The sequence below is a fragment of the Capsicum annuum genome, chromosome 5, assembly GCF_002878395.1.
Source record: "Capsicum annuum cultivar UCD-10X-F1 chromosome 5, UCD10Xv1.1, whole genome shotgun sequence".
Taxonomy (NCBI): domain Eukaryota; kingdom Viridiplantae; phylum Streptophyta; class Magnoliopsida; order Solanales; family Solanaceae; genus Capsicum; species Capsicum annuum.
This window is the reverse complement of record NC_061115.1, coordinates 204,936,704-204,947,976: the sequence shown is the minus strand read 5'-3', so window position 1 is coordinate 204,947,976 and position 11,273 is coordinate 204,936,704. Positions and strand designations below refer to the sequence as shown.

The window sequence follows — 11,273 nt, the reverse complement described above, 5'->3', positions numbered from 1 at the left end:
CGAGGTCTATGGTCTGAATTTCGTATTGCCCTATATAAAAATATAAAACAATAATTTACTCTTAACCCCATAAAGTTTCACGATGCAGTCCTGAAACCTTCTTTAATATCAGGATGTAATGAGGCGGCATCAAGACGTGAGTGGTGGTTACATATATAGGTGGCTTCGTCGGCTTGGATTGGTCTCATCGCCTTTGAGGCTGGTTTGAGATTTCGAGAGAAACTAATACAGTTCTACTTTTCATTAACCAAGAAAGACCACACTTATCAATCAAGTTGATCAGGCTTGACGATCGGAGGAAGCAAAACAAAATCATACATTTATAGTAGGACTATTTTAGAACAAAATGTTGTCAAACCAATTCAAAATATTTGGATCTCCTTAAGAGAAAAAAAGAAGAAAAAGAAAAATTACATTAGGCATTGAAGCACACGTTTTTATGAGATGTAAATAGTATATGCTAAAAGTATCATGGAAAGAAAAGTTTAGCAAACAAAAGCTCATTCCAAACATCTTGAAGTCCAGGCAAACACCAATGTATACAATCAGCATAGCTTGAAGGATTTGCTTTTTCTTTTGGACTTAAAGGTCCCCATCTTTTCTTGTAAATTGATGTATGTGCATCCCTTCTTGACATTGACAATTGTGTTATATTGAGAAATATAATTGGAAAGTTGGATTTGTCAAATTCTTCTCCAATCACTTGCATTATACTTTTTCTACTATCTGATCCCCAATAATTTGGATCATCTATCAGTTTTTTTTGATTGTAACAGCTTCCATTTTGATCACCTCCCCACTCTTTGCTCCTAATAACAAGCAAAATAATTTTGTTTGTAGTGATGGAATCAGAATTAGACAGTAGAGATCCATTTAATATCTATAAATAATCTATTGAGAACATAGTAAGCAAAAGAAATTGTTCTTGAGACTTTATAAATCTAAAATCCTGAATTCTGAGTTTTTAGAATGAATATATCTAAACTCTATCCATGTTTATTTCTGCAAACAATAAGCTTCGACTAGGATGTCAAATGAGTGAGTAAAAATAAATCAAATTAATAATAAATAGACAGGTCATTAACCCGTACAAAGTTAATTGCTCTAAAATGAGTTGGTTCAAGATGGGCTTTAATGAATCACAACTCAACCACACAACTCTTACCAAGTTCTAATCTCCCTTTCTTTATTTATTTTCTTATAATTTGTTTAACTATCTAAAATAACTCTTTTTCTTATTATAGCTATATATAATATACAACATATAAAAAAGGTTATTCATGTCTCATGTGGCCCGCATATCGACCTACCTTTTGAATAAATTGATTGGACGAACTATACTTTTATGGTAAACGAGTCGGAATCAACTATATGAATTTCTTCATATATTGGGTGAGACCCTCGTATGAATGCTAATATTATGAAAGTTTGTATACTTACCATGCATGAGAAGGTGACATGCTTGTAAAAAATACCCTATTTCTTTTTGGATCCATATTCTGATTTATCCACCTCAATAAATTCTTCATCCCCATACGATAGGCATCGTTAGTTGGCACATCTACTATATCTTTTATATTATCATCAAATGTCCCATTCCTGGAAAAAAAAAAACCCTTAAATTATGAGTTAATTAATTTAGAGGCCTATATAACAAAACAATATTGATAATAATAAAAGATGTTAATGTAAGAAGAAAATATTTATGTAAAATTTACAGAATCTTGACTGTTAGGCCAGACATCCACCATATGTAAGTATTGAACACCATAATATCAACTCCTTTCCAATGTTTTCCATGTATATCGATCGAATTTTTTCGAACAATTCGATTGGGTACTCTATGTTTTCCAGGATTATCTGCATTTGATTCTAGTAAAAATGGTGCCCAGTAGAATTCAATTGTTGCATTATAGTCCTGGTATGATGACCAACCCAAGTGAAAATAATGTTAGTAGGGAATCCACGTTGAATATGTGTACTACAATTTGCATGAAAATAGATACGATGCAACAATATTTATACTTCAAACACTTAAATTTGTATAAAGCTGAACAAGTAGACATACGTATCCTATCTGATATAATATATGTAGCAATGCCAGTTCTATAGCTTTCAAAAATAGGCAACCGCCTTAGGCTCCAAAATTTGAGGGCCACATTTTTTTAGCAATAATAAATTCTAGTTTTTCGTTTTAGAAAAAATTATTGAATGCTAATAGAGAAAAGAGACTTTCTATATAAGAGGAAAGAATTATTGAAAGAAATGTCATATATATGGAATACTCAGTCTCAAAAAGATTAAATGCATTAGTTGTATTATATAAATTGAAAAAATTATCAACAACTTTGCATATTAAGAATTTAAAAGGAAGACAAAAGAGATTAAGTTTTTATAAAAATTTAAGGCCTTTGTTCGATTTTGGTCTTTGACCATTAATATGGTTGAGCCGACCCTAACATGTAGGACGCCACATAGGACTGCATGTGTTTACTTGTTCAACTTCATATAAAAGTTTAATTGTCGTGCACAGCTGCAGATATAGACAGTTCAGGCCTGATTAAACGAGACGTGTACGTATTATGCCTTAATTATGTAAGAAGTTCTTTATATTAATCAATGTATATTACATACCTTTGCTGTGAAGATGGTGAATGAATCTACCTCATGGAGGGATTTGGCATCATTTGGTATGACTTTATGGATGAGGCAAATCATAGAAATATATTGTCCTCTATTTAATGAATCACCAACATACATCATCCTCTTTCCTCGAAGACTTTCCAGCATCAACGATGCATTGAATCTGAATATAAAAGTCAAGTTCAATTGTCATAACAAATGACGTTCAATTTAGTAATTTTAAAGTTATTGCGTCCAAATTTCTATGGTAAGTATTAACTGGCAACTTGAAAAAGAATTCTAATATGCTAGTATAACATATATAATTAATTAAGCTACACAAATAGCGTAAAAAGAATTTATACCATCAGAGTATATAACTTAAATCACATATTTTAAGAAACGAAAACATAGTCCTATGATTAGTTGGAAAGATAGCTACATAAGCGTCCTTCTCTGAACCCTACATAAAGGTGGGATACTTTGTGTATCGGATCTTGACTTAAACTCATTAAAAGAAAAGGTTATAAACCTGGGAATAATACAGTCAGGTTGCCATCTCCAATAGAGGTATTCCTTATCTGGCCTGCCATATTCTTGACAAGTCACTTGAGGAAGCAAATATGGACATTCTGATTCATTATATAGAGGCCTATTTATCTCATCCCACATCCATTTTCCACTGAATAAATTGCACTCTTTATCACCTTCTCCAATTGCAAATGGTGGCAAATCATCATAATCCTTGTTCTTCTCTAACATATCAAAATCAAACAACTCAAGATTAGACATATATGACCAAGAATCCCCAAGAAAATAAATTTAATTTATGTACAATGACGATCGTAAAAGATATCATGCTATCAGTATGGTTTAACGTGTTCTAGCATGATCACTCGCTTTATTTATTTTTTCAGATCACTAATCCACTTATTATGAGTGGTTATTTATATGTAGTCATATTTTAAGTGACCAAATTGTGTAGAAATTCTTTTCACTCTAAATTTGGAACAACAGGTGAAACCTATTATTATTATTATTATTATTTTTTATAATTTGGACAATTAGATCAAGTTGGAGAATGTCTAGATTAACATACTTCTCGAATTCAGACTATCAAGATCGATTGAATAAGAGTGTGGACACCAAACATGGTTTAAAAACTAATAAACCACATTTTTTGGAGCTCCTTTTTTCACAAACTAGAACTCAACTTTCAACTCGACATAAGCTTGAACTAATTAAGAAATAGACCTTAGAAGCTAAACAAAGGCTATACTAATTAGAATTACATTGGGAAACATATGATTTGGCGTAGAAACCCCATATTTCTTAAATTTCTTGATAAAAAGCGATATGACCAACAATAATTCAAATGTACGTGGAAAAAAAATGACAATACCAAGAAGACAAAAATGTGTTAATTAAACCTACTTGAAGTTTCAGGATTTGGCCAGATCAAATTGGCCAAGGATGTGACTGATGGAGAAGATGGAAGGAGATAGGATGAGTAAGTTATCAAAAACACAACCAAACCTATTAATAAGAATAGATAATTATAAAAATGAATTTTTCTAAAGATGGGCAAAGAAGGAGGCAATTCCATCTATCAAAGCTTTGTTCTCACTTTCTCCAAAAATTTTGAACCATTAGCAAGTGATAAAAATTTGAAGTCAAAAATCAAGTGTCATTTGTATTTTTTTTTTCCAAGTTATGTGTATCGACTTGTGCAGTGTTGTAGCTAACGCGTTTAGTAACCCACCTCGAGTACGTTATATGATGAAGCCTCCATAGCACGATTAACACATTGAAGAAAGGAGAGATTAATCAGATTCATTGTCTTTAAGCTTGATCATCTACTTTCCAAATTAGGCCATATTTACCACTGGAATATACAAATGACATATATATATATATATATACTATCATTATGTTCGTTGAATTTGTGACAAATATGAATTTCCATAACTGTGCTATTTCTGCAATTGATTTTAGGTAAGTAATTAACCAAGTATCATGTATGTATATACCTAATTAATTTTCTCAAGGGATATAATCTTGTAATTATTATTTTTTTAGAAGAATGACACTCCGAATGATGATATATCTACCACTCGATAATGAAGAAACTATTTTGAAATCGTATATTAGCATTTTAAAAGGCGCTTTATTAATAAACTAGTAAAATAATTCGCGCTTCGGGCGGTTATAAAAAGTACTTATTAACAATTTTTTTTATAAATTTGGATAAAAACGGAGATAAATTTTTATATACACATATAAAACTTAATTATGTATGTTGACGAAATTAAAAATATAAAATATCTTTATTAAAAAGATAGAGTTTGGAGAAACATTTTTATTTTTGATTTATATATATATATATATATATATATATATATATTGGCACCTATACATAGTTACTTCATTTCATTTATTAGATAGTAATCATTTTGTTTTACTAATATTTTCTTATCAATCAATCAATATATATATATATATATATATAAAGGAGATCAATAGTGAATCCTATGTGGTATGCCTTAGAGGCCTCCAAAGCTATTTATCCTTTTTGTTGTTTTCTTGAACATTAATTAAGTTTTCTTCTATTTTAAATATTTATGTGTATAAAGAAAACTAAACCACTCTATCATTTATTCTATAAGTATTATCATTCATTGCTCTATTAAAAAGAAAATACATTTAAGAGTATTAAGGCTTGTTGAGGAATGCCAAAAATTTCTAACAATTTTAAACTGATTTCATGATACAAAATTGATAGAGGAAGTCTAAAAGTTTTTTCTCTTTGTTGGTAGTAATAAAAGAAATTTTCTTTCACAACTCATACATTTTATGTATTGTTAGGTTTGTAATTTTTGTTAGTTTTTCGTGTGTTTTTTTTTTCATCGTCATTTATGTTTTCTTTTCATCAAACTAACATGACTTGCTTGCAAAAGAAGATTCATGAGAGCATTAGCAATAATTTGGTATGAAGAGTGTTACAACATCAAGTACAAGATTATTCTGATAGAAATTGAAAAAGGTATAGTTCTTCAGTATTTCAATTTGTATGATATTTTTCATTTCTCGATATTTAAGTTATCTAAACTTTAGTTAATATTGAGAAGAATTGCAATTTTTAATAGTTTTTATATAATTTTTTGTCTATCTTTCAATTTTATAATATTGAGTTACTTTAATCAGACTTAACTTTAAAAAATTAATTAATTTGACTCTCAATAAGTCAAAACATCACCTAATTTGGGATTAAAGGTGTCCCTTTTAATTCAACATATTAAATTATAACATGGAAGGAATTTCATGTAAGGGATATAAAAGTTTGATTATATATGTCTCTAAATACCTTTTTGTGGCATTGCTTATATATTTTTTTGCTTTTACGCATTGTTTTAATATATTTTTAAAATTTTAAAAATCAAAAAGCCATTGGTAAGTTACAAACAAATGTTAGTTGAGAAGTCTAAGAGTAAAAGTCTAATTATTAATAGCGGTAGTTAGATTTATACTACACATTTAGTTTTTTGTTTGAGATTCATTTTCTTCTTTTAAATTCACTCATTCTCTTGTATTTTCACTCATTTGTAATATATGAGAAGTACATATTATTTTTTTTGTTGATACTGTTTCACTTGATCAGTCTCTATGATATGTATGTTATATCTTTGACAAACACCAAAATTTAGATATTTTTATATTAGTTCTATTTCTATTAGACGAGAAATATTCTATATGATTCGAAAAAAAATGTTGAATAAATTCTACTATGATCTAAAAGAAGCCCCCAAGTAATTTTTATTTCTACCGATCTATTTTCTTTTTTGGTACCTTGACATGTGAGTTTGCTTTTTGACTTGGAATCATTATCTAAAAAATATTGATATTTTATTACGTACTATATAATAGTTGTAGTTATTGGGGGTATCCAATCTTATAAATATTCCTTATTCACTAAGTTTTTGTGATTTCATTTCTTTTTTGTTTCAGGTTGAAGCGCTTAGAGAAAGATTCCCGACTAACAAGATTCTAATCTATTCATGACTAACAAGATACTAATCTATTTTAATATTTCTTCTCAAGTCCATGTATTCATAGTTCATGAACATCATATTCAATACCAATGTATTAAAAAGATATCATGAGAACTATAGAAAAAAAAAAGGGATGACAAGCTTTAAACTAAATGTGGAGATTATTTATATTTTATACATTTATTTCAACCTTTTTATTTTTCTCTAGTGGAATCTAAATATGGAATACTATTTTTTTAATTTATTTTATGTGTAAAAGAATTTCTTTATTCAGTTGCGCGAAGCGCGACCAAGTACCCTAGTATATATATATATAAAGGAGGGTTATAGATATGCCTATGTGGCACCTCTCTTTGGCCAGGATTCTATTTATTGTTTTTCTCCTTTTTTTTGGAGTTTTTCTTTCATTTTTTTAATTATTTTATTTTTAAAATCATTTTCATAACTCACATCTCTTTATGTTCAGAATAAATTACACTCTTAATTAATATTAATCAAAGTCACTCCTCTAAGTTTTATTAATTTTTTTAGAGTAGATTTCTTTTATGCTATGCATAGTCTATTAATAAACTTCGTACATTTTAATATTTTTTTTAAAGAGTTATGTATTATTTTATTTGAATAATTTTCTTTTATGTTATGTGTCCATTAATTAATTTTTTGCAATCTTGTATTTCTCTTTATCTTAATCTCATTAAAATTTTTATTGTAGATGAAAAGAAGATTACTATCATGACAATTTTTTTTGTCCTCATCTCACTGTGGGTATGAGGCATAGCATATAGCAACAAAGAAAAGTCTCACCGACCAAGATATAGTTCAAAGTGTAATATTTTTGATATTTTTGATTTATTAAATTTTATATCCAACTGCTCTTAGCATTTTTAGTTAACAATTTAGTTGTCCTTTTTTTCATTTCATGCAACACTTAGTTTTTTTTTTTTTTTTACTCTTTTAAGGTTTGATTGACATACAAATGAAGTAGGATATTGATATGACAAGAATCTAACTATTACTGTTTAAAATTCTTTTGAGAGAAATTATATTAATATGTGTGATAGTTCTTCTTTCCTCTTCAATTCACAATATAACATTCTCAAAAGTTTATATTAATTTAGTTAACTATTTTTCTGATTTTTTTTCGTTGGTGATGTCAACTTATTATGTGTATGTCTAGATCAGAGTGTTTATTTTCTAAAGTAAAAGAAAAGGAAGGAGGCAAACATATACGCGTGCTACTTAAGAAAGTATCTATGGATCCTTCCGCAATTATGTACATCAATTTTAATAAATATTTTGATAAAATATGAGAATGTATTATTAGTTTATAATTTTTAAATGACATTTTAATTCATAAGAAAGTTGTTTATTGATTCGTTAAATTGTAGTTTTTGATTTTTCACATTTTATAGTTTAAAGAGAAATGAAAAGGATAAAATAAGATAAAAAATATGAGATTCATATAATTGGATTTGTGTTATATATATAAATAATAAACAAGTTTAAAACTTACTAAAACTAGGCATGAAATAAATTCAATTTTACGGAATCTTTTCTTTTTGTCTACTTTCTTTTAAGAAAAATGAAATTACTGTTTCACTTATAGAATATATTATATAAAAATCAAACTTTTAGAAGACTGAAAATACGTAATTGATGAAAATTTACATAAAAATATATTTATATAGTTAAGAGTGTATATATTCAATTACATAAATTCTACTCTTAAATACTAGTAATGTCCATAACTCTTAAGCCTTTCATATTCACAACCCTCAATTAGTTAATGTTCAAGAAGACCATTTTTTTTTTTAGTTTTCAAACTCTAAATATTTTGTTAATTATTTTAATCTTCCTTTATAATTAATGTGATTGAGTTTTATTAAGTAAAATTTATATCTATATATAAATAAAAAAAATAAATTTCTACTCTTAATAATATCATTGACTTCATGACTTTTAAATTTTCATATTCATAACCTCTAATTATTTAATTATAAAATTTAAGATAACTTATGATATTCCTCCATTTTCATCTATATAAAGTCATAATATTTTGTTTCATGAGACACATACTCAAGAATATCCTTTTTGTTTTATATCTGAAATAGTGTTCTTTATATTATTATTTATAGTATTAAATTCAAGTTTATTAAGAAGACATTTGAAGGTTGATTGTTCGTCAAAGAGGCTATCGGACAAGAGCTTAAAAAAATTATACATTAATTTTGTATTTCTTTTTCGTGTATTTTCTTATGGTTAACGTAAAAAAAAATTAGGTGTGAGTGTGTGTGTCAGTGTTCACGAGTATGTTCTCTATATGTAACTTCTATAATATGAACTTTCATGATTTTTTTATTATTGTAAATTTTATAGAGTTTTGAAAGGTTGATCGTTTGTCAAAAACACTATTTAACAAAAGCTTACAAAATTATACACTAATTTTGTATTTCTTTTTTCATCCATTTTCTTATGGTTAACGTAAAAGCAATAGGTATGTATGCATGTGAGTGTTCATGGCTGTGTTCTCTATATGTAACTTCTATAATATGAACTTTCATGATGTTTTTATTATTGTAAATTTTATAGGCTTTTGAAGGTTGATTGTTTGTCAAAGAGGCTAGCGAACTAGACTTAAAAAATTGTATACTAATTTTGTATTTTTTTTTCATCTATTTTCTCATAATTAACGTGAAAAAATAGGTGTATGTGTGTGAGTGTTCATGTGTATGTTCTTTATATGTAACTTCTATAATATGAATTTTCATGATTTTTTTATGATGCGAATTGCAATATGCACATTAAGGTAGTTGTAATATGGAGTTAATCAGTATATAGTGTTGACGACTTAAAGAGATTTATGCTATTGAAATTGTTTTATGTATATAATGAGAAAGAAATTATCTTACCATCTTAGTGCATTTATAAGCACACATAAGTACATTATTTCAAAGTAAAATCTCAACTTCATTCAATACACAATAGAAATGAAATTAAATTGTTATTAGAGAATATGTTTTAATTTATTGATAAAGAATATATTATCCATCATTTAATAAATGTTAAATTGTTATTTTATTTTTATTTTATGGAACAAAATTCTTCATAATATAATTATAACAAGTTATAATATTACGATTAGATAATAAATCTGAAGTGAATATAAAATTGATCAAATAAAATAATTAATTTCGCGCGGTTAATTTTTCTAGTATTAGAATAAACTAAACTATGAAATAAAAAATACAGAAACTTATTAAAAAGAAAATTAAATAAATAGTCAAGCTAAAGTGTACCAAATAAAACACGCACACACACACACACACACACACACACACACACACACATATATATATATATATATATATATATATAAGATTACATTAAATTTTTCAAATGAATACCACATTAAATATATATTAAATTCACAAAAAAGGGGGAAAATAGAGAAAAGGGAATTAATGGAATCAGAAAAATAATATTTGAAAGGCTTCAATACACATACGAAAATATTTAGTTATTAGGGAAAACCTCTAATGTTAGGATTTGTATTTAAATTTTACCTTTTTTATATTTTTCTTTATTTTTTTTATTCATTTGTTTCATGTTAAAAGTTTCTTTCACATTAATTAGATTTTAAAAGCATTTAAATAATTATCCATGATGCAACGTGGATTAATCTTGAGTTAAGACTATAAACTTAGACTCATTATAATTTTTTTGATCTTTGTAAGCGATATTATTTTTGTACATCATATATTTACACATAATTAAGAGATCTGAAAATAAATATATTTTCCTTTATTCATTTTCTAAGTGACTGAGAAATCTTAATTCCTCTATATATGACTAATCAATTTAGATTTAAGATTATAGATAATGTTTTATATTTTTACTCAAGTTATATTGTGATGAGATTCCGAATTCTCATCTCCATAGTAATTTTACCTATTGTTGAAATTTACGAATAAATAAATATTTAAGCTGGTATTTATATACCCACACTTGCATTACGAAAGTGTTTAAAAGTTTTTTTTGGCTTAGAAACACTTCAATAGTTAAAAAGCAATTCTATAATACTAAAAATAATGCAACGAAAAGATTTCTCATGTATTGTCTGATATAAATTCTACATTTAGATTGTAAGGCATATATTTAAAATATGATGTCATTATGGTCATAAACAAATTCTGCAGCTCAAAATAAATGAATTAGCTGTCAATAGAAAGTGAATAGAAAGATTACAACATGAAAAGCAATAGGACACCAAAAACTACGAAGGCATCCACAATATTCAAGCTAGAAGCCAAACACCATAAAGAATGACAACGATTAAATATGCTAACGTATCTGTAGACACGTGATTTTTTATTCTACTTGGATTCTAACTTATTTTTTGGTATTTATATTTATATCTAATATAATATTATTTAAATTCTTATTTTTATATTAATAAATTTTAGTTAAGAAGTAAATAACTAAATAAAGTTAATTTTGAGATATTAAAAATAATAATAAAATAAAATATATGTTTTTATTTTCTAAATTTTAATAAATTAATTGTTTTGATATTATTTTATTTATTTTGACTATTTGTATTTT

General features: G+C 26.6%; 1 protein-coding gene across 1 annotated transcript; it reads right to left on the bottom strand.

Moving 5' to 3' along the window:
* Nucleotides 1-234: 234 nt before the first annotated feature.
* LOC107872069 (protein trichome birefringence-like 33) lies at nt 235-4,260 on the bottom strand. Its single transcript, XM_047413338.1, has 6 exons — nt 4,057-4,260; nt 3,155-3,377; nt 2,635-2,806; nt 1,719-1,918; nt 1,441-1,599; nt 235-809 (listed from the first exon to the last, which is right to left on the bottom strand). Exons 1-6 carry the CDS (start codon nt 4,226-4,228, stop codon nt 470-472), a joined length of 1,266 nt encoding a protein of 421 aa, XP_047269294.1. The 5' UTR covers nt 4,229-4,260; the 3' UTR covers nt 235-469.
* Nucleotides 4,261-11,273: the final 7,013 nt, after the last annotated feature.